The sequence below is a fragment of the Guillardia theta genome (assembly GCF_000315625.1).
Source record: "Guillardia theta CCMP2712 unplaced genomic scaffold GUITHscaffold_201, whole genome shotgun sequence".
Lineage (NCBI taxonomy): Eukaryota > Cryptophyceae > Pyrenomonadales > Geminigeraceae > Guillardia > Guillardia theta.
The window spans coordinates 53450-75674 of NW_005434475.1; the positions used below are offsets into that span (position 1 = coordinate 53450).

Sequence of the window (22225 nt, forward strand, 5' to 3'; positions counted from 1 at the left end):
TGATGGGAGGGAACGGCGAGCAGGTCAGGGCCGACATGCTCTACCAACGTGCGGATCATGGGATCTCCATGCTGCCGCTGTCGTGCCGGGTTGCGATCCGAGCTGCTCGTCTGATATACTCTGAGATCGGTAACATGCATGTATCCTCCTTCCACTCCTTGTACTTCTGTTTCTGCTGTCCTGCCAATCCTTCTGTCGCCTAGCTTGCCTCTCTGTCCTTTCCCACCACCTCGCTCCCCTCTAGCATCGATCATCGATGCCTGCCTGCCTCCTTCTCCCTCCACACCTGCTTGCCTGACCATCTGCTCCTTACCAAAGGTACAAAGCTCAAGAAGAATTCGTTCGATAGCAATCAAAAAGGAAGAGGGAGAGGGAGAGGGAGAGGGAGAGGGAGAAGGGAGGAGCAGAGAGAGGAACCGTAGGGGATGGAGGTTCAGAAAGTAGGAAGAGGGTTGGTCGAGGGAGAAGAGAGACATAACGAACGGCAGGAGGGAAAGAGAGGGAAAAGTGGGAAGAGGTAGGGGAGGATAGCATGTGTGAGACGAGGTAGAGAGGGAAACAGGGAAAGGCAGGGGAGTGGTGCGATGAAAACAGATAGGAAGACCACAGGAGATTATGTGCGCAAATAAAAAGCAAAGAATGCAATTAGCGTATAAAGGTAGAGGGGGAAGCCTGCTCATGATATGATGGAGATGTTATTCTCTTGTGATTCCTGGATTCATTTGTGGGTCAAGCGGGAGGAAGGGGAGGATGGAGTAGCACACCTAATCTCCTGCTGCAGGTCACTAGAACATGATGCATTCACTACCTGCATCCGTGCAGAGCAACGGAGGTCTGACAAACTTGTACGCGTCTTCTCCTGGACAGGTAAGTCGATATTATTCGAGGGTCTCATGATGTAGTGCTGAATCCGCTTGTAGTTGCAAACTTCTACGACCCACCAGGTCCCCCAGACATTCCCGTCGAACCAGATGCCGGCTTCGATCTCCCAGCAGATCTCCCACCAGACGCCCACCAGTCAAACTGCTCAGAATAGCGTCATCTCCACTCAGTACATTCCGCATCAGTCTCAGACCTTGACGGCCCCCACCATCAGGATCAAAGCTGATTCCGTGTACAAGCCTGACTATCCTCGCGAGTCCGGCGGGTTTGACTCGGCGAGCTTCTACAACGGTGTGCCTAGCGGTATAGGAGGAGGCCGTCCTGCCACGGACTCCGGGTCTCTCGTGTCTGTGCCGGGAGGTGGACACATCATGCCGACGTTGGACGGTCTTGTCATTCAGCAGGTCAAAGACAACTCCTCGCTGCGAGTTGACCCGAGAGACTACACGGGTTACAACGGAGTAGTCACCTTGGTGGACTGCAAGAACTCGAGGATCCAATTGGTTGGGCAAGTGATCAAGCTCTCATTGGGAAGGTGACTTGAGTACCTTCTTTGACTGAACCTCAATATGCTGTGATCAACGTTGCGTTGATTGTTTCTCGTTCTCCTTGTCTCTTTCCATGTCGACCAAGTCATCAGCTGAACTTGGCTTCACGTCAGATCGGAACATGTTGTCATGTCTGTCGAGGCGCTCTCCGAAGCTTTCTCTGTGGACAGCAGCTCAGATTGCACCATCGCAATCGCGGGAAAACTTCCTCCTGTGCAGATCAAAGTGAGTTGAAGACCAGACTAATCGATATGAACTTCATTCGCTCCTCTTTCTCTCCCTCGTCTCCATGCACTCCTTCCTTTTTCCTCTCCCTTCTTGCTCACGCGTTCTTCATTCATCAGTTCAGCAAGGGAATATCGATTGTTGCTATCAAGAACTTCGCGCAGGATGTGATTGAGACGCATACTTGTAACCGTTGTCTGTAAATCTCTCAAACCTAATGACATGAGACAGGCGAGGGAATATCTCTTCACCCCGTGGAGACGAACTCTTCCATGAGCGCCGAGTGAGTTACCCTCTCCTCTCCTCTCCTCTCCTGTCACGGTTTCTTCCTCTGTTGCTCTTTGCTGTTGGGTTGCCTACTTCTCCTCTCCCCCCCACTTCTCTTCCTAACTCTCCACCTCCTCCCGCCCCCCTTCGACTACTGTGAATAGAAAGCTCTTGGCGCAGCGTCATGACGCTGACGCTGTCTTCGTCCCGGACGGCATCGGCGTCATTCAGGTGCTCAAAGGGCCAGGGGGGGGGGAGGTTGACAGAGGGAACAGCAATCTTCCATGGGCTGGCATCGATACCAGCATATGTTGCAGAAGGTTGGCATTGGCCTCCTTGTCGAGTCTGTCGTCCAGTCCGACCTCGGGTACACTTTTCCTCGTACTCCCTCCCTCCCTCCCTCCCTCCCTCCCTCCCTCCCTCCCTCCCTCCCTCCCTCCCTCCCTCCCTCCCTCCGCTCAACTCGCCTCTGCGTCTCGATCCTCCTCCTCACTCTCTCCTTGCAGGGGACAGGAAGCGCCTCGTCATCACGGAGCTGGTAGAGGGCAGCTCGGCTCAGACCTGCGGGGCAATCAAGCCTGTAAGCTTGACGAGCGTGCAAGAGCACGAGCTGAGAAGTTTATCCAGGGCGACTACCTCGTCAATGTTGATGGCATCTCTGTTGAGAAGATGAGCCCCCAACAAGTTTCCCAGCTGACCAGGGGCAATGTTGGGACGACTTGCAACGTGACCATCACAAGAAAAGATTCAGAGTTCGTTTTCCTCTCCTTTTCCTCTCCTCTTTTTCATTCTCCCCTCCTCCTCCCCGTCTCAACCACAACCACTTCCTCTCCTCCTCCTCCTTCTGGTCCTCCTACTCCTCTCTGACGCTTCTCACAGCCAAGTTGTCGTTGTTCCTCTCCAGAGGAGGAAGCCACAAGTCTTCAAGGACATGGTTTGCCTCCCCTCCTTCCTTCCCTGCTCTTCTCTTGTCTCGCCTCTCACTCCTTCTTGTTCTCACTCCCTCTACTTCGCAGCCTTCAATGCCAGCTCCCATCTTCAGGCCGGACGTTCCCGTGTCTTCAAGACCTCAGACTCAAACAGGAGGCCCTGGGGGCTTCTTTGGACCTCAAAGCTCTTCTCTTGCTCCTGCTCCTGCTCCTGCTCCTGCTCCTGCTCCTGCTCCTGCTCCTGCTCCTGCTCCTGCTCCTGCTATGAACTCCCAGGCCGGAGGTCACCCGCAGTCCAGAGGCAACAGCCTCGTGCCCCTCCCGCTCCCTCCTCAGCTCGCAACATGCGCACTGTGTCTCTTGTTCGTGGAATGAGGTTAGTGGAGGAGCATGAGGCGGAGCAGGATGCAGGGGCAGGGAAGGAGGAGGAGGAGGAGGAGGAGGAGGAGGAGGAGGAGGAGGAGAACGAAGCTTACGATGATTGTTGAGCAGCACGAAGGGAGGGATGGCAACTTCCGTCACAGTCACACCTGACGGTCTCCATGGTATCGGCATCAAGTTCATAGCCTTCGCTGGAGCAGACAAACCAGTTCACATCGATTTCGTGGACCCAACGGTAGAATCCTCCTCCCTCCTCCCTCCTTCCTCCTCCTCCTTCTCTTCCTCCCTCCCTCCACACACAGCCCCTTCCCCTTCCTCGATTCTTCTCTCTTCCTCCCCTCTCTTATTTCTCCTCCTCGATCTTCGTCATCTCGGCTTTCCACCATCCACCGCATCCTACTTGTGCTCTTTCCCTCCACCGTCTCCTGCTCTGCTGATTTCTCCCTGCCTTCTCCCTCCTCCTCTTTCCCTGTGTCTTTCCCCTTAACCGCAACATTTTCCTCATATCCTCTTCCTGCTTCCCCTCCTTGTCCTCATCCCCGTCCCCCTTCTCTTCCTCCTCCTGATCTACTCTCAGGGCCCAGCTGGTACCTCCGGGCAGATCATGGAGGGCGATGAGATCTGGAGCATCGACGGTCACTCGGTCGTCGGCCTGTCAGCCAACGAAGTTACTTCGCTCATCCGCGGCAAGCTGGGAACGGTCGTGACCCTCCAGCTGACCTCAAAGACCGCATAAGATGAGGAGGGGGAGGAGGAGGAGGAGGAGGGGGAGGGATGGGAGGGCGGGAGGAGACGATCTCCTCATCTTCTGCTTAGGGTTTCCCAGGGTAATGGGGGGAATGAGGGGGCAGCAGCAGCTTTGTACCAGATTTACTTCCACGTTGACAAAAAGTTTACAACTTGAGATACACATTTACCTTTCCTCCTTCTCTGAATCTCCTTCCACCTGCCTTCTCCCTCTCTCCTCCTCTTCTCTTTCTTTCATGGTTCATCTTTCTTGTACCATATTGTTCTCCCTCCCTCCATCTCCTCTTCTCATCTCCCAATTCTCCTCCCTGCCTCTCCCTCCCTCCCGCTGTGCTCCCTGATCTTCCCCCCTCCCTCCGTTGTCTCTTCCTTCTCTGCTCTCCCTCTCCTCCCTCCTCTTTCTCCCCCTCCTCTAACTCGTTCTCCTCCATCTCTCTCCACTCTCTCTCCTTCTTCCTTCTCTTCGTTCATGTGATGCTCTCGTTAGTGTTCATCTTGTCCTGTACCATCAGCCACACTGGCTCCTCTCCGCTCCTCGCAAGCTCATGCATGGCAACACGAACGTTCATGGCCAACCGCTGCGAGCGAGATCAGCGAACAGTCGTGAGAGGAGGGCGAGGACGAAGAGCAGCAGCAGCAGCAGCAGCAAGATCATTTGTTTCACCTCCTCCTTGAATGTCTTCTGCACCACCTGAGCTGCCTCATACTTGACTCCAAACATCTTCTCATCCTCCTCCACCTCCTCCCTCGCCTTCTGCGCGTGCACCACCAGGTCTCCCGCCATCCCCGCCTCCTCCTCCTCCTTGTTCCGTCTGCTGTAGCCTCGGCCCGCCAGCAGGTTGTAGAAGTTGGACAACACGACGACAAGTCGCTTTCTCGCGCGGTCGAGGAGGAGGAGGAGGCGGTTGAAGGCGAGGTAGAGGAGGCCGCAGAGGAGGAAGAAGACGATGCCGCCGATGATGGAGAGGATGAGGAGAAAATTGAATTGAGTCTTCTCCTCGAAGCAGCCCGTACTGCTCCATCGTTTCAATGCCACGTTCCTCCCTCCCTCCCTCCCTCCCTCCCTCCTCTCTCTCTCTCTCCCTCCCTCTCTCACCTTGTTCCGTCTACAGCACATCCGAGGAATCCGAGTCCCTTGCTCAACTGCGTCTTCACGTACGAGCACCACAAGGGCTTGCATTGCGCCTGTTACTCGTTCAGACTTTGCTCCTGCTCCTGCTCCTGCTCCTGCTCCTGCCCCTGCTCCTCGTCCTCTCGTCCTCTTCCTTTTCCTCTCCCTCTGCTCCTCCTCCTCCTCCTCCTCCTCCTCCTCCTCCCATCCAACCTGGCAGATCCCGTCAGGGATACTCGAGGGTGGGAGGTAGAGCACGGAAGGATTCAGCTCCTCCTGCTTGCACTTTTCGTTGACGCACTTCCACAGCTCAACGTCGTCCTCCAGGTAGCGAACGTACTCGTCGTAACGGACTGAACCGTCTGAGTCGTCCCAAGGAAGCGGCCATGCTCCTGGCCAGGAAGTGATCAGAAGATGCGAGAAGAAGGAGGAGGAAGAGCAGGGGTAGGAGGACGACGACGACGACAAGGGAGAGGAGGAGGAGGAGGAGGATCAAGATGAGGAGGAGCAGAGACAGCAGGTGGAGGAACGAGGAGAAGGAGGAGGAGGAGGAGGAGGAGTGTGACGAGGAGGAGGAGGAGGAGTAGGACGACGACGAGGAGGAGGAGGAGGAGGAGGAGCAGCGAGCAGCAGCAGCAAGACGAGGGGGAGGAGGAGGAGGAGGAGGAGGAGGAGGAGGAGGAGGAGGAGGAAATTTTACGAGATTTTGGACTCGGTCGACGGTCACACTGTCTGACAACTTTTCCTGACTTATCAACCTGGTGGACAAGAAACTCACGCTCGCCAGAGAGAGAGAGAGAGAGAGAGAGAGAGAGAGAGAGAGAGAGAGAGAGAGAACAGGAGGAGGAGGAGGAGGAGGAGGAGGAGAAGAAGAAGGAGAGGAGGGGGGGTTCACCTCTAGTGTGAGCGAGGAGGAGTTCAAGCTTTGAACGGTCACGGGGCAAGTGACAAACTTGCTGCAGAGCGCGAGGTCGCAGTCCTTGGAGGAGGAGCATGACTTGCCGATGCTGTCGGAGGAGGGCAGCTTTTGACACGATCGCACGAACCCGATGCTCTGCTTCAAGTCAGAACTCAAACAGTCCGTATGATCTTATACGCTTCTCTGCTTCCTTTGCCCTCTCGTTTCTGCTGCTCTCCGTCCTTCCCTTTCCTCCCCCCACACTCTTATCCCTCCTTCAACTGAGTCCCTTCCCCTGCTGCCTCCCTCCCCCTCCCTCCCCCTCCTCCCTCCTCCCTCTCCTCTCCCTCCCTCCCTCCCTCCCTCCCTCCACACTCCCCTCTTCCTCCCTCCCTTCACTTCCCTCCTCACTCACTTCTCCTCCTCCCTCACACCTGAATCTTCAGCGTGCCATCAAGCGTCAACTCCCCACGTTCCAGTAGCCCCAGGAGGTGTCAATCGTCTCGACCTCCAGCGCACTTGTAGTCACTTGTAGGAGCAGACCTGCCTCCGCTGTGCTTCCTACTCCGATCTTCCATCCTCCAAACTCCTCATCCCTCCACAGCCAGTATCCTTTGCCGTTGTTGTACCTCCTCACCTTCACCCCGTCCCGCTGTCCACCTTGTCCACCGTAGTCTGTTCGAACACTCCGAGCGAGCGAACTTTGAGGGGGAGGGAGGAGGAGGAGGAGGCTGGGAAAGACAGAGTAACCCGATGTCCTGTGATGCCGCCGTATCCACTCTGACACGAGCATCAAGCGCGCGGTAGCACAGAGAGCGGCCTACCTGACATATGACGGGACAAGTTCCGATGTTGCACTTGATGTTTTTCTCGCACTCAGTCACAGACGGCTGCTTCCCGTCCACATTGATGATCTCCTCTCCACAGTACGACTGGAGAGAAGGAAGACTTGGCCTGCTGTACTTTGCAAGGCACTTCCAATCTCCTTCCCCCGCCTTGGACTCCATGCACACAGCAAGTTTCTCAAGACAGGCTCCCTCCTCCGCGCTCTTGGGGTTGCAAGGGTCTCCTTCCATGAGGAGAGGAGCGCAGAAGGGGGGGGAAGAGGCATCGCTCAAGTTCCTGTGGCAAGCAAATCCCACCGAACATTCTTGCTGGCCCATGCTACAGGTCTGTAACGACGTCTTACCCGAGCAAGTCTTGTTCTGGCACAGCAGCGACCCCTGGCACTCTTGGTCGGAGCTGCAGGGGTCACCAGCCATCCTGTTGATGCTGCACTTGAAGTTGATGCACCTCAGCCCCGGCTGACAGTCGTCGTCCTGCGAGCAAGGGTCTCTTATCTTAGCAAGCCTCTTGCATGTCCCAGTCGACTGGCAGCCATAGCTCACACCACACGTCCGCTCGACCCCTCCAGGTCCACCAGCTCCTCCGCATGCGATGCCAGCCTTGAGTTTCTTCTTGTCACTCAAGCACACGACCCCGATGCACGATCCCTCCTGCCGCCGCCCTCCTGTCTGATACTCTGTCTTGTCGCTTCCTTCCCTCGACGTCTGAATCAGACCTCCTCCTCCTCCTCCTCCTCCTCCTCCTCCTCCTCCTCCTCCTTCTCCCATTGCCATGCTGCCCATCAACACGATCGCAAGGGTCAAAGTTGACGCCATGGCAATGGTTTGCTTCAACACCGGTCCCCCCTCTGTCCTATAACCCCACCCCCCTTCAAGGTTTCTCATTCTTGACCCCCTCAAGGTCCCTCATTTCATAGTCACGCTATTATATTACAAGAAAGAATACCCCACCTACTCCACCCCTACCCCTCGCTGAAATGTAAAGAATGACCCTCACCCCCTCGTCATTGACAATGCTCTGTCAAAAGTCGTGTACTGTACGATCATCCAGCCATTCCGTTAATTCTGCGAAGAAGAAGAATCAACAAGTACACAAGTACAACAAAGAGCAGGAGCAGGAGCAGGAGCAGGAGCAGGAGCAGGAGCAGGAGCAGGAGCAGGAGCAGGAGCAGGAGCAGGAGCAGGAGCAGGAGCAGGAGGAGCAGGAGGAGGAGGAGGAGAATGAAGAGGAAGAGGAGGAGGAGTAGGAAGAGGAAGAGGAGGAGCGCTTGCAACCCAACATTCCAGACATCCAACTCACTTTTCTGCTGATGCTTAACCTCTTCAATAGAGATGTCATCCTGCCAACACATTGTTAGAAACAAGGGCATGTCATCGGAGCAAACAAGAACCTTGGAGAATTTCCTTGCTGATCCCATGGGAGAATTTCTCCCCCTCCTCATCTCCATGAAGATCAAGTCGTCATCCCTCGAAAGCCGTCGGATCGCTCGGAAGCCTTTCACCGGTCGATATGCGTTGTAAGTTGGCCTGCTCTCAGTCTTGGCTGACTTCTTTCCCACACTCCGGGCAGTCGAAGCTCGACTGGTCGCCTGGTCCAAATCCTCATTGAAATATTTGGAGATGACAGTGAGAGGGATCTCAGTTTGAGCCTTCTTGAACGACTCTGTGAACAGCGCTTGCAGTTGCTTGTGAATGTCCAGGAGAACTTCAAAGATCTTGGGGTTCTTCTGGAACATCAAAGAAAACTCTTCCTCAGTGAGATTGTCAAAGGATTCCATGTTCAGTTTCTCGTTCATCATAGTTTCGATCTTCAACCGCCCCCTGTAGAAGATATGAAGGAAGGTTTTGACAGCAGGAAAACTTCACCTGGCCCGCGCAAACTTGTTGGAGTACCTGAAGTCCAGAATGTAATCTCGCAGCTCATCGAAAGAAACGTATCCGTCTGCAAAGAGCAGGTCAGGGAGCAGTTATAACCGATCATACAGACGCTTACAATTGTTTGCGTCGAGCATTTTGAAACAAAAACGCGCTCTTGCATCGGGACTGATGTAGCTGTTGAAATGAGCAGCTACTATCAAGAACTCCTTGAAGTTGATCTGCCCGTCCCGTGAAGCGTCAAGGGCGTTGTAGATGTAATACATCTTTGAGGAGAGAGACAGTGAGTGAATCTCGAGACAAGAAGCAACAGAAAAACCTTTTGATCCTCGATGCCGAGATTCAAGATGTTAGCGATGTCGGATCTATCAAGAACCTGCAAACCAAGGAGTCAGCTTTGGCAGGCTTCTCAATGATCGGAAAGAAGTCATGCTGGTGTTTTGGTTGCAGAAACTTCTTCTTGGAATGATTCACACTCACCCCTTTCTTGCTGCCCCCAATGGATTGGAAGAGAGATAGTGCGTCGGACAGGTTAGCTGTTGTGAGGTTGAGAAGGATAGTAAACTGCTCCATGTCAGTCTGCGATAGTAGAAGCAGATCCCTCGTCCTCCCCCAACGTCCCTGTTGCAACCAAACAATCGATGAGCCATTCCAAACAAGCAGCGTCGCTCTGCTAGTTCACCTCGAAGATCTTCCGATTGATGTTCTTGACCTCGTCCTTCACTTTTTCGGGGGTCTCAGCGTAAGTGCGATTGTTCATGATGAGTTTGTCGGCTCTGATTTTCCCCTCCTCTTGAAGAAAGTGCTCGTCAATGTGATCCACGATCGGATCTATCACCCCATGCGCGACTGATGCCATGCAGCCCATCCTCACGGGTCAGTGCACAAGCTTGATCGGCTGGATCGAGACGCTTACTCGATGCAAGTTGTGATTCATAGATTAGCTATCCAATCATCTACTGTGCTAGAAGGATATCTCGCTTGAAGCATATCCCCCACGTCCTGCTATTGCCACCTGCTGTTTCGCTTGTCCAACTTTCGCTCTGAAAACTTTCTCTCCTTATCTACGACAAGGCCTTGATCTTGACCAGCGGGTCGCGCCTTGTCGGTGCATACTCACGCTCAGGTTCTGCTGGCAGTCTGCTCTTGTTCTTCACCTTCTCCTTGTTCTCCTTTTTCGCACGCCTCCTTGTTTATACTCGCTTTCCTCCATCGACTTCATCCTGTATCCTGCGACTGATGTAAGCTGCTCGGACCGGGGGGTGGGGGTACGAAAATTGAATGTAGGGGTAGGTACCTAGTACCAACGCCGGGGGTAGGTGTACCTACCCTACCGTGTGGATACAGCAAACATGAGATGTATTTATCAGAGCAAGAGGGGTGGTTCAAAAGTTGTAGATTGGGTGGTGGTTGAACAGGTTTGGGGTGGGAGGGGGGTGGGTTATCAAGTTGGGAGCAAAAAACTAAGATATAAATACTCTTAGAGTGTATGGATAGGAGGAATAGAGCAGAGCAAGTTTGAGTTTCTGGGGGTGGTGTTTGCCCGGTAAGTTTACGTTTAGGGGTGGGGTGATGTACCCCACGGTGCTGGACGAAGACAAGTTCAGCAGAACTTCGGAAGCAGGGTGATGGTAGTGGTAACTACTGATGAAGGAAGGTAGGGGTGGGACTGTAGCAGGGGTGGGGTACTACGGTACGACTCAGAAATGAGGGGTGTCCTGTGGGTCAAATCTCCCTCACGCCATGTCCACCGGAGCACCGGAGTCTTTCGAGTTCACCTGGGGTCGGGGTGGGGGTGGGGTATGTGGTACTACCGTAGGAGTGGGCCAGAGTCACCAGTGGGAGGGGGTAGGGTGGTGCGAGGGCTCCGATAGGGCCGTCCAGCCTTGCCCGGAAATCCTTGCAAAAATCATTATAAAGAGAAAATGGGTGCCCCCTACCCCATGGTATCTAGGGACCGGGTTAGTGGCCCAGTGGTGAGTGGTGGGTAGGGGTGAACTCGGGACTAGTAGTACACTTTATGGCTTCAACCACCCGTGGTTCGCTTCAAATTTTTGGGGCCCCACCTTCGATCGGCCTCACGACCTAAAGTGGAAAAGTAATCATTTCAAAGTAGCTCGGTGCCACATCCCGTAGTAAATTTGGTAGTGAGGCATTCAATGATTACTAATCCGACGGTAGGGGTGCTGGTAATCTCATCATGGTATTTTACTACACATACGGTTGTAGGGTTAAACTCTTCACTGACCTACCGTCACGGCGTCCGTCCGAGTATCGGGGCCCCGGGGCCCGGCCGTGGCCCAGAGTCAACACGGGCCCGGGGCGTGGCACCGTACGGTGACACGGCGCACTGGCCGGTGTACCCGAGCCGATGGCATGATCCTCGTACTGATTGTTAACTCAACTTTGAGTAAATATGATCGGATGGGACTCCGGGAGCCGGAGAGTAGGCACCGATGTCATAGTTGTAGTAGACGATGCCCCTGAGCGGAAAGCGGTGATCATCCTGTTCAGCAGATCCATCTGCTTATCCATCACGGGGAGTATCAAATCAGTGAGGTTGTAAAGGAGCTCGAACCAGTTCAGGTTGCTCTCGTAGATCTTGTCATCGTGCTCCTGGTTCTTGTCACTGTAGTGCTTCTTGATCGAGCCGTCACACTCCAAGTGCAGGATCACAACCCTCTCGGTGCCGGACTGGTTGAACTTGAACAGGGTGTCGGGCCTGCTGTCACACTTGGCGAACTGCCTCTCGTCCATGATAAACTCGATGTGGTAGTTGTCATACTGCTTTGCTAGATTCTCGTACACCCAGATGCTCTCGTCCTGGGCGCAGCAGCCCCTTATGTTGGTGGGAGGCTGATCCTGCTCAACCTCATACACCACCCAAGCTTCCACGCCAACGTCGCACTCCCCTCCATCACAAGCATACTCAACCCAAGTCCCCAACCAGACCCTACCAGAGAGGGACATGCTCATTGTGGTCCTCACCATGGACAGGACAGCCTCCCTGGCAAGGCGGTACGGCTCCAGGGTCATCATCGACCTCCACGTCATGCAGGACAGGCTGCCGGACGAGAACCTTGACCTCAGGACCAAGGAGATGCTGGAGACCTACAGGTGGAACCATGGCTCCTCCGTCTCCTTGACAGGTGGTTCATGGAAGCTGTTCTCCAAAAGCTCCCGAGATACACACGAGGAGACGCTATATATCTCGTCCAGTCAGACGCCCGCGTGCTGCTGCTCTCAAACCAGTAGAACATGACCGACGCATCTCCTCTGATTTTCACAGGAGGGAGAACCTTGCGTTGAGTTGCACAACTCTGAGAGAGTGTAAACAAGGCGCTGCCCACTCAGTTGTCGTGCGAGGAGAGGTTTTTCCTCAATTTATAGTTTCATCAATAAATTTGACAGAAAAAAACTGGAATCCTCTGAGATTCCTACCGAGAGGAAATGGGTCTGCCCTACTTTCTGGGCTGGCTTGTCTCCCACAAGGTTTGCGCAAACATGGCTGGGGTTTACTATGAGATGCTACTGTCTCTTACCCTCTCCTTCCTTGCGCTTCCAGCCGTCGATGCCTTGTATCCCTGCATGCCTCTTGGGCCAACTCCACATGGGAAGTCACTTGCTCCAAGCCGCAAGATGTGGACTGGAACTGAAGTTGCTCGACCGTCCTTGTTGAGGTACGCCAAGAATCCCCTTTGAATCAAGCAAGCAAGTGAGCTGTAGTATGATGTCATCGTCAACGACATGGCAAGGAGGGAATGACAGAGAAAATGTTCTGCCATGAGTTCACAGGTCGCCACGAGCTTTAGATGTACGAATGCACAAAGAGTATAACGAATAGATGCAGCAGAATCTCAGGAACCCGTATGACAATCAAAAAGATTGAGGTTCTTGTATTTATGGATGTTGATCAGGGCAAAGAAGCGTGAGCCGGACACCGAAGAAAGTGACAAAAAGCTCATGAATGCCCAGAATGACGGCATCGACGCTCGTTTGCGAGTCAGGCAGGCAGGGACTCGAGGAGGCTCTGAGCTCAGGAGACAAGACCAAGATCGCAGACGCTCGTCTGCGAGGAGACAAGACCAAGATCGCAGACGCTCGTCTGCGAGGAGACAAGACCAAGATCGCAGACGCTCGTCTGCGAGTCAGGCAGACACGGCTCAAGGACAGTCTCTGAGCTCAGGAGACAAGACCACCATGTATGCGCTCCCTCTGCATCGAGCGGATGGTGGAGAAGGAGCTTTCTTATCAGGTGAGTCAAGATGTCAGCATCAATAACGTTTGACTGATGATTGCTAGCTTTGCATCAGCTCGCTCAGAAAGTTAAAATGGACACAATTTTGTCGTCCTTGCAGCAATCGCTTGAAGACCGACTTGACTCTGAATGGATGTCACCATCAGGGGGTTTGAAGCCGAGCGAGAGGTTTAGTGCAATGAATCCAATCGACCGAATAGTACTGGAAGCCAACCAAGCCCGGGATGCTACATTCCTTTGCATGATCGAAGCCTGTTCTGGGAGCGGGAAATCGCTTTGTGCTGTAGACTATTTTGTTCGAAATCCGGATGAAAGCATCTATTTTCTCTTCATCCCTACGGCGCATGGATACAGGCAAAGGAAATACGAGGAGCATGTGGAAAGCATCTCAAATCTGATAAGCAGAGCCATAGACTGCGATGTTTGCGGGTTGGCAAAGTATGCGATTGCCGAATCGGAGATTGGTGCAAGTATTGAGGCGTTCGATGTCGATGTAAACACAGATGGTAGGAAATGGCATGTGTTGGGAGCTCTCGGCTACCTGTGGAAGGAGACGAATACCATTGCTCCAGTGTCTGTGCAGGAGGCTAAAAAATGGAGACGGCGGTGGGTTCTCATAGATGAGACCATCCCACCTCAGAAGGACGAAGGCAGGCTGTTCTCACCAATTGCAAGATTAGTGCTTGTGAGGAAGATTTTGATGAACTCCAATATTCGCTGCATGATGTTGGGGACGGATGCTCTGGCCATGGCTCTGGTCATGAACTTCAGAAAGGGCTCAAACAGCTCGCCGTACAGTCGCGGTGCAGATCAAAGATTGTACTGCTTTACACATCGGTCTCTTCCTCCATACGTTCTGAGGTCGAGAGAAGAAGAAGAAATATTGAAAAGACTTTTCGGGGAATCACAGGTTTTTGAGGTGCTCGACCACGTCAATCCATGGCTCTGCTCACTTTTCTTGGACCAAGCGCAGAGAATGAAAGATGTGGAACCATCCACATGCATGCGACAAGTCTCGCGAATTCTTCTGGACGATGTCAGAATGATGAAACCGAACTTGAGAGACGAGTCGATCTACTGCATGTTTCAGATTGCTGCGCATCAGCATTTCTCTCCCTTGCACATCTCCAAGGGTTTTGCACATTTAAATGCATGGTATGGAAATCCACCAACCCGAGGCAGTATGGAGTCTATTGTTGGAATTTTCATAGACGAGCTGGGAAGGAATATGTATATCAATCACACGCCTATACCGCACCTGACCTCAAGGTTCTCGTCTGCCCTTCAAGATCCCATCACGATGGCTATTTGTGCGGGAGGAGGACGACCTTTCCGCCAACGATCAGCGCTTGAGGTCCTGCAGCAGATACACGAAGAGGCAGCGATTGGGAGTGATCCTTTGAGCGGGGATGCATACAAGCGAGATGGCAACGTGCTGGAGTCGTTCGGGGCATTAGTCATGATTATCAGCAGCTGGTCTCCTCCCCAGGACCTTCTGAAGAACATCGCGTTTCATTGCGGGTACAAGCATGAGCAGAGATGTGTAGACGACATTCTTGCGTCGATTGCAAGCAAAGATAGTTTCATAGAGATTCTGATTTCCTGCATGTCCAACCTTGTTCCTGTGCTGGTTAGAGTGGAAGATCATGGTCTCGCTGCGGTCTTGGGTTTCTACACTCGAGACCAGGACAAATCAGGCAGGGACGGCACCTTCGTGGGACCTGCTCCTGCAAGGAAGATGCGATTGAGAGGAGGAGCGGAGATGAAGAATTTGAATTCTCCGCATATCTCGAAACAGTCTTCAAATACGATCTCCAGTCTGTTGTCTCATGATCTGGATGTTAATCTTTGCATGGTACCCGAGATTTCAGAAGGGGCTCTTGAAGATTGCATCAAGGAGCTTAGCTACGAGACAGAGTGGCTGATATTGCATCTCAACAGGACAGGTGGCTGGACCGCCTTTTCGAAACAGATGGATGCATCAGATGACAAGAAGAGACAAGACAAGGAGGGAATTGAGCTTCAAGACAAGTTTGCTCTGGTCAAGAGAAGAGTGCTGATGGTCGTGGAGGTTGGAGCTCACACTCAACCTTTTTCCGAATAATGGCGCAATCTCTCCATCTCTCCATGCTGTGATTTATTGACCACCGGAAATGCTCCTAGTGGTCCTGATTGTGTGGTACGGTAGGGTTACTGTTTGTTTAAACTCTTCAAGTATTATCGATCACTTAACTTAAGTTTGGGGGACAGCAGTCGGCAGGATTAGGTTTGGTTCTCGCTGTCTTTTCTCTTCTCGCCCGGCGTTTGGCCAGTGCGACAGGAGTTGAGTAAAGGGAGAGTTGTCAGGGTCAAGCCGCTCCTCGACTCTCCTGATTGTCCTCGTACTGATTTTTAGCCTGACGTCCGAGTATCATGGGCCGGGGGGCCGGGCGCCCGGGGCCCGCCGCCGTGGTCACCGGGTCCGGTTCCGGGCCGACAACCGTGACCGAGCCCGCCGCCGGCCGTGGCATCGGTGACGGTGCCACGGTACACCGGGCCCCGTGTACCGACGGTGCGGCTAGTCACGAGTGCCTGCGCCGGCCAGCGGCCCCCCGGGCGGACCGTCCGACGCGGCCGCGAGTGACTGCAAGTTGCTGTCCGGCCCAAGTCGAATCATAAGTTTGCCAGGTTACTCAGTCCGAACTTCAGTTGTCGGAGAGTCGACAAGCGGCGCGGCCCGCGGCCCGGGCGGCCGGGCACGACTCGTGGCTTCAATACGGTGACTTCCCGCGGCCCGGCCCGCGGAAACTTGAAGCGGCTTCGGAAAGCCGGGCTTCGGAAGCCGGCCGGGCCCCCGGCCGGCCGGCCCGGGCCCCGGGGGCGCCCCGCCGGGCCCCGGCCGCCCCCTCAGTCACATGCCCCGAGGGCAGGTCACACGGTGGTATCTGGGAATATGAAGGAATCATGCGGTGCATGCTATGCCTGCTGTATCGCGCTCTTGTAGCCTCTCCCTCTCCCTCTCCCTCTTCTCTTCCCTCCTCCTCCTCCTCCTCCTCCTTGTCTGCTCTTCCCTCCTCCTCCTCCTCCTCCTTGTCTTCTCTTCCCTCCTCCTCCTCCTCCTTGTCTTACCTGCCTTCCTCCTCCTCGCCTCTTCCACCCTCCTCCTCAGCTGCTGCCCTTCTCAGCTGCCGGCTCGCACTGTCAGCCTCCTCTCTCCTGATCCTGCCTTTCCCGTCTTCTCGCGCATACTCGAGGCTCTTGAGGAGCATGCGAGGAGGAGGAGGAGGAGAACCGACTATGAAAGACTCTCAAAGCGCCCGCAAGCTGCCCGTCGTAGCTATCGATGGACCAGCCGCGAGCGGTAAAAGCACCCTAGCCCATCGCCTCGCGGCTCACCTCAGCTTCCCCTGCCTTGACACCGGTTTGCTGTAAGCGCTCAGCCTGCTATGAGCTCTGCGTTACCAACTTCCAGGTATCGAGCGACCGCTCTTCGCTTGCATCGCAAGGGGCTGAGCATTCCCGAGTACCGCAAGGAGGACAGGGAAGCGGAGGTGGCGGAGGAGCAGTTCGCCACCGAAGCATCCTCCCTCTCGGTGACAAAGTTTCTCTGCCATGCTCAAAGTCACTCTGCGCAGCTGCAGGAGCTGGAGGATCCCGAGCTCTCCTCGGACCTCGTGGGAGAGCTCGCCTCGGTGCGGAGGATTTTCGGCTGGTTGTGCCTTATGTTGTTTCAGATCGTCTCGGCGTATCCTCGAGTCAGGAAGGCGCTGGAATCGTAACGCTGCATGAGATCGCCTGACCTGTCCCCACTGATCCTGTCGCTGCATGTCGCCTCGTCGGATCTGTGTCCCCAGCTACCAGCGGAAGTGAGCACCGTCCGATCCCGACCTCAAGGTTTTAATCCTTGCTGCAGTTTCTGTATCAAACCTCCCAACGATGCTCGTGGAGCCGTTCTTGTCGGGCGAGACATCGGTCGTCTCCTCTAGCCCTTGCTGCGACTCACTTTCATGGCAGGGACAGTCATCTGTCCCGAGGCTGCCGTGAAGTTGTACGTTGAAGCAGATGTGAGGACCTGTTAAAATCTTCCTCCTCCTGCTCATGTGCAACCAGGTTGAGACGCGGGCTCAACGGCGGTTTCATCAGCAGCAGGAGAGTGGCAGGTGAAATTGAGAAGCTGCAACGAAAGGGGTCACATGTACCAACAGGAACGTCAGTCTGGAAGTGATTCTCAAGGCCCTCCAGGTCAGTCAGCTCTGCTCTCTCGTCGTCTCACGTGGACAAGTGACTCGCCTCCTGCAGGAGAGAGACAAGAGAGACATGAACCGCGACAGCTGTAGACTGCACATGGCGACTGACGCCGTCTGACTTCCTTGACGCATGTGGAGAAGTTGTGATGATGCTTGCAGGCTCTACTTGACACCTCAAGCTTGACCCCAGAGGAGGTTGTACCAGTTATCCTGTTGAGGTTCCTCTTGACAATCTCGTCAGGCTGTTCAACGTGCTCTAGAGCATGCGAGAAGGCAACTGGGCGACATCAATGGTAGCGTGTAGCTGGTACAGAGACAAGGCAGACAAAGTGAGCACTCATGGTATAATCAATTAAACACCCGTCATCATCCCTTCGTCAATTCTTTTCCAAAGCCTTCTAGCCATTTTATCTTCGAATGTAATGCTGCTGCATCTGATTCTGAAAGCCTCCGTACTGTGGCTGCATCCCTCGCGCTTGTCCGCGTTGTTGCATTCCATACATGTACTGCTGCTGGGGTGGCTGCTTCGGCTGCTGCTGCTGCTGCTGCTGCTGCTGCTGCTGCTGCGGATACTGTCCATATGCCTGACCCTGCTGCATTTGTTGGGCATTGCTCGGACTGCCTGTGAGCAGAATGACATCATTCGGCATCAGGTGCACTCGCCCGCCTTTACCTGGTCCCGGCATTCCTCGTCCTCTTCCCGACATGTTCGGCACTTGACCTCCCATCTGCGGCATCTGCATACCCTGCATCATCGCCTGCTGTGACTGTCCAGGTTGCGGCTGTAGCTGCTGCTGCTGCTGCTGCTGCTGCTGTGGCTGAAAACCGAGTAACAAATTCAGAAGAAGGGAATGATTGGGACAGAAACAGATCGCGAACCTTTTGATGCATAGGATTGTTGATTTTGATGGATGAATACAGTCCACCTCCTTGCATGCCGCTTCCCTGTGGCATCGATCCTTGCGAAGCGAACAGATCCACCTAAGAGCTTGATGAATCTTTCAAGACATGGAGGTGAGAACTAAAACCTGCTGCATCTGCTGTTGCATCTGCTGTTGCATCTGCTGCATGTTCGGAGACATCATCTGCATGGGCGATATTTGTTGAGGATTCATCTGCTGCTGCTGCTGCTGCTGCTGCTGCTGCTGCATACTCATTTGCTGCTGCGGGTTAGGCATTTGAGGAGCCGCAAGCTGCGGTTGCTGTTGCTGGGCTTGAGGCATCATGTACATGCCGTTCTGGGGTTGGTAGGGAACGTACGACATTTCCCGGGCGAGGGCCTCAGGGAGAGGTCCATCAATGGGCGCCAGCTAGCATGAACTTACAAACAGCACGCGATCACACGCAAGTCACCGTAGGAGATCTAACGATTGCTGCAGGTAAGCCTGCAGTCGGTACTGGAATGATCTCTTCTTTGCCCTCTGCTATATCAGGCATGTGTGCAGGAGGTCCACGCTTGCCTGAGCAAAGTTGCTCGTATCAAAAGAGCACACAAAGAACAAAATCAATTCAACCTTTGCCGAAGTTTTGGTACTTGAAGGGCGAGTTCTGCTTTATCTGATTCTCGAGATATCTAACTTTTCCCTGAATACCAGTCATTGATTTCTGTTACAAATAAAAGATTGATACCTCTGCTATTGCCCTTTTCTTCTCTTCATCCCTCCTTCGTTCTTCTGAATTGATCAACTGCTGTTGAAGTTCCATGACTCGTTTATCTATTTGAGCACTCGCACTTTGCTGAAAGTGATGGTTCAACTGAAAGATTGCAAAGGAGAAGCTCAATCTTACCTGTGTCGTAAGATCCATCACTCTTCTTTCCAAAGATCTCAAAGCATTCTCAGCCTGTACAAGGTTTAAAACAACGAATTCGGGAACCACCCATAGAAGCAACCTCTATTCTCTGCGTTTCTTCTTGTTTCTTCTCCATTTTGAGACTTTGTATTTGCTTTTCATACATGTCATTTTTGCGTGCATCTCCTTGTTGATTTCCATAAGTAGAAGCTGCAGAAGTTGATGTTTGCAGGTATCGAATTCTGCTGCATGTATAAGTGCAATTGCTTCAGAACACTCGTTACCGACTTGTCCTCAAGTTCTCTATTCCGTTCTTCAACATCTGTGCGGTTGGCCTTGAGTTTCTTCAGTTCCTCTTCGAGCTGCTTTCTTTCACGCTCTGAGTCCTAAATCGTGAAGTCAGCTTTTTCTATGCTTTGCCCGCACTAAAACAGTGTTGTACATCAAGTTTTGACCGAACTCTTTCAATCTCTCGCGTCTGCATCTCATACAACGCCCTATCCACGTTATTGATTGCGGCATCAACCTGGAACCAACAAAATCTCACAGGATTTACACCTTAGATTATAGCAATACCGAAGAACTCAACGGTGTGTGAGAGCTTTGATCACTGGAAACTGGTACAGGAGCAGCACTTCGCTTTTGTAAAGCAGACCGTTGATCGAAAGACTGGCTCAATCCTATGGAAAACCCTGTTTCAAACCATCAAAAGCACACGGATATGGAACTCGTTTGTCCTTACCTTGTTTGAAAGTGTTCTTCGTATCATGACGCTGTGTAAATGAAGAAGACGAGTTTTCATACATCGAAGTAGTATCTTGCGATGTGAACTGAGGTCGGACCTCATGGTTTGCTCTGCCAGAAAACGAATGGGGTCGGGCATGGTTCTCAATGGCGTTTTCCCATTTGTCCTTGAGATCTCGGGATGACGGTGATTGCGATTTGTTCTCAGACATCGGTTCAATCTTGAAATCTGCTTCCTCGTTGACCTGAAAGCCAATGCTCAGGTCAAGTGCAGCTCAGGTGTGCCAAAGCAAGGAAATTCAAAGAGTCTGAAAATAACCACCTTGGAGGCTTCAGTTGTTTTCTGGACCTCGTTGGATTTGGTGTCGATGGAATGGTTCACGCTGGAAGATGGAATTGTGCTGCTGGAAGACTGAATGCTCGAAGAGTTGCTAACAGATCCACTCCCTCTGGTCCATTGTCTGGACCAGCCCCAATCAACCGCCGTTTCTCATTCTTAGTCGGTTGCCGAAGCAATTCAACGTCGAAGTAGGTGCTTTTTTCCTTGAATCATTTTGTCAAGAGAATTCATAAGTAATCATAGTTGTACCTGTACTGCATTTGAATTCAAAGCTACTCCGCCGCGTAAAAATCCTAATCTGCAATAGGAGCCAATCGGACCAGGGATCATGGTTCGGAGAATGGATAGGGGTTTGCCAATAACCTGAATATACAAGTCAAACGTCAATGCTGCGAATAAGTTCGCTTGAAAATACATCGACGTTTCCAACTCGAACGACCATGTCTCCAGCTTTGACCATTCCTGTCCATCATTCAGTACCAGCAGTCAATGCACAAGAGATTCAACCAGTCCTCTCAGCAGACCCTCCTTCTATTAAAGCTTTGACGGTGACTCGGACAAACCCGGAAGGGTCTTCTTCCTCAACAAATAAGATTCCAACTCCTGTGAATCAGACGAGCTTGTCAGATCAACCTGTAGGTTTCGATCAAAATCAAAGTGAGAACCAGCTTGATTCTCCTTTGAGTCCTGTGACACCGATGGGGACCAAGAGCTTCTTTTGGCTTGTGAGGTGGAGCTTGAGGCATGCTGATGGTTCGGCATGGATCGTAATGCAGGAACATGTATCATCTTTGCTCAACTTGCAAGATTCAGTAAAGACCAGCTATAACACAATTAATATCAAACAAAGAACCCTTTTCAATTGCAACTCACCTGTCGGATGAATTACAGGCAAAATTTGTCTGATCAAGAAGAGCTTAAGGGCAGCCAATTGGCATGTCCACAGCAAGTGAGTCACGACAAAAATAGGCCCTGTAATTGCCTTCCTGATATTATTAAATCAGACGTGGAAGGAGGAAAAATTGAATAGCCAAAGCAACGCGATTATCTGCAAGTTGTGAACATCATGTGCTTCTGAGTATGACACATCAACTACTGGAATACAGTTTTTAAATCAGGTTCAGTCTGGAATCGCAGTCATGCAGCGGAATCAATCTGGTGGCAGAGAATCAAATATTGAATGAGGATTTTTTTCACCAGACTGATGGAAATTTGAATGCGATAGTGGAGTGGCATGTAAGCGAATGACTGGGGCGGGGTGACTGTGGGATGAAAATGTAGGAAGTGGAGGGGAACTTGGGAAGAATGAGAACAAGAGCAGACGTATCCGGAGCAAGAGACAGAACAGCTTTCATGAGCGCCGACGATGCGCTAGGGCGCCCATAGAGTGCATGCTAGTGGCGCTACTGCAAGAAGAGATCGCGCCGGCAGATCGGTTCCCGGTGGGGGTGGGGGTAGTTGTAATAAAGGGTGGGGCAGCATATCAGGTGGGTGGGCTCAGGAAGTGTGACTTTTGGGTCCGGTACTTCTGCCCAGAAATAAAACCAAAAAGAAGGGGTGGGTAATTGTTTTCTGTAGTGAACAGAAATACACTAGGGTGGATGGAATATGGGGTGGGGTGTAGTTTTCTCTCTCGTACCCAGGGGTGGGTTTACGCTTGGGTGGGTGGATCAAGACCGGGCCTAGAAACTACCTGCTTCCAAACCAACAGGGGTGGGTCAGGAACTCATGAAAGAAGGGGTAGATTTACAGGGTGTCATCGTTGTGGGGTCCGTCACAGATGAGGGTGGTGGAGGAGGGGTACGGTACTCCCCAGTGTTTGAAGTCAAATACACTTTTTGAGGCCTGAAATGAAGCTAGGCCGGTGGGGTGGGTTTGTTCAAACTTGTACCCCACCCTCCATTTACCCTCTAATCTAGGGGTCCTTGTCGTTGCCAATCTCAGAGTCAGACTACCCTACCCCTAGGGCAGTGGCGGCCGCGAACCCCCCGCCGTGAGCGGCGCCCGGACCGACCGTCAGGTGTCGTGGATCACCCCTCTCATGCCCGTCTTACACAGGGGTACTCTGACGATGTTTTCAACTAGCCCCTGGCTGAGGCGGCCCGGCACTGCATGTGCCTGAGGGCGGCCGGGCGCCGCGGCCCGCCCGGCTCCGGCC

General features: G+C 52.9%; 8 protein-coding genes across 8 annotated transcripts; 3 read left to right on the plus strand and 5 right to left on the minus strand.

Annotated features, from left to right (window-relative positions):
* Positions 1-792: 792 nt before the first annotated feature.
* Positions 793-2536, plus strand: GUITHDRAFT_148265 (hypothetical protein; the record flags this gene model as incomplete). The annotated part of the gene is made up of 9 exons (XM_005819874.1): positions 793-867; positions 921-1417; positions 1544-1655; positions 1775-1841; positions 1887-1938; positions 2087-2153; positions 2198-2303; positions 2429-2502; positions 2525-2536. The coding sequence occupies 9 exons, from the start codon at positions 793-795 to the stop codon at positions 2534-2536; spliced, it is 1062 nt and encodes a 353-aa protein (XP_005819931.1).
* A 1910-nt stretch (positions 2537-4446) lies between these two features.
* On the minus strand, positions 4447-7607 carry GUITHDRAFT_148266 (hypothetical protein; the record flags this gene model as incomplete). The annotated part of the gene is made up of 6 exons (XM_005819875.1): positions 4447-4557; positions 4644-4992; positions 5076-5164; positions 5304-5482; positions 6532-6640; positions 6813-7607. The coding sequence occupies 6 exons, from the start codon at positions 7605-7607 to the stop codon at positions 4447-4449; spliced, it is 1632 nt and encodes a 543-aa protein (XP_005819932.1).
* Positions 7608-7742: 135 nt separating this feature from the next.
* On the minus strand, positions 7743-8639 carry GUITHDRAFT_156198 (hypothetical protein). Its single transcript, XM_005819876.1, has 3 exons — positions 8225-8639; positions 8134-8173; positions 7743-7898 (listed from the first exon to the last, which is right to left on the minus strand). Exons 1-3 carry the CDS (start codon positions 8609-8611, stop codon positions 7855-7857), a joined length of 471 nt encoding a protein of 156 aa, XP_005819933.1. The 5' UTR covers positions 8612-8639; the 3' UTR covers positions 7743-7854.
* Positions 8640-10754: 2115 nt separating this feature from the next.
* Positions 10755-11762, minus strand: GUITHDRAFT_148268 (hypothetical protein; the record flags this gene model as incomplete). Its single annotated transcript, XM_005819877.1, has 2 exons — positions 10755-10793; positions 11163-11762. The coding sequence occupies 2 exons, from the start codon at positions 11760-11762 to the stop codon at positions 10755-10757; spliced, it is 639 nt and encodes a 212-aa protein (XP_005819934.1).
* A 450-nt stretch (positions 11763-12212) lies between these two features.
* Positions 12213-15070, plus strand: GUITHDRAFT_120867 (hypothetical protein; the record flags this gene model as incomplete). The annotated part of the gene is made up of 5 exons (XM_005819878.1): positions 12213-12388; positions 12562-12636; positions 12684-12855; positions 12903-12963; positions 13011-15070. The coding sequence occupies 5 exons, from the start codon at positions 12213-12215 to the stop codon at positions 15068-15070; spliced, it is 2544 nt and encodes an 847-aa protein (XP_005819935.1).
* A 1321-nt stretch (positions 15071-16391) lies between these two features.
* On the plus strand, positions 16392-17496 carry GUITHDRAFT_120868 (hypothetical protein; the record flags this gene model as incomplete). The annotated part of the gene is made up of 10 exons (XM_005819879.1): positions 16392-16538; positions 16581-16637; positions 16680-16720; positions 16859-16917; positions 16960-17009; positions 17056-17105; positions 17151-17187; positions 17245-17304; positions 17352-17387; positions 17434-17496. The coding sequence occupies 10 exons, from the start codon at positions 16392-16394 to the stop codon at positions 17494-17496; spliced, it is 600 nt and encodes a 199-aa protein (XP_005819936.1).
* A 27-nt stretch (positions 17497-17523) lies between these two features.
* GUITHDRAFT_156199 (hypothetical protein) lies at positions 17524-18498 on the minus strand. The gene is made up of 4 exons (XM_005819880.1): positions 18221-18498; positions 18072-18173; positions 17866-18010; positions 17524-17814 (listed from the first exon to the last, which is right to left on the minus strand). Exons 1-4 carry the CDS (start codon positions 18455-18457, stop codon positions 17600-17602), a joined length of 699 nt encoding a protein of 232 aa, XP_005819937.1. The 5' UTR covers positions 18458-18498; the 3' UTR covers positions 17524-17599.
* Positions 18499-18701: 203 nt separating this feature from the next.
* Positions 18702-21055, minus strand: GUITHDRAFT_166585 (hypothetical protein; the record flags this gene model as incomplete). Its single annotated transcript, XM_005819881.1, has 12 exons — positions 20941-21055; positions 20733-20890; positions 20575-20670; positions 20483-20529; positions 20317-20430; positions 20050-20139; positions 19826-19972; positions 19426-19509; positions 19268-19369; positions 18981-19034; positions 18822-18929; positions 18702-18776 (listed from the first exon to the last, which is right to left on the minus strand). Exons 2-12 carry the CDS (start codon positions 20854-20856, stop codon positions 18702-18704), a joined length of 1041 nt encoding a protein of 346 aa, XP_005819938.1. The 5' UTR covers positions 20857-20890; positions 20941-21055.
* Positions 21056-22225: the final 1170 nt, after the last annotated feature.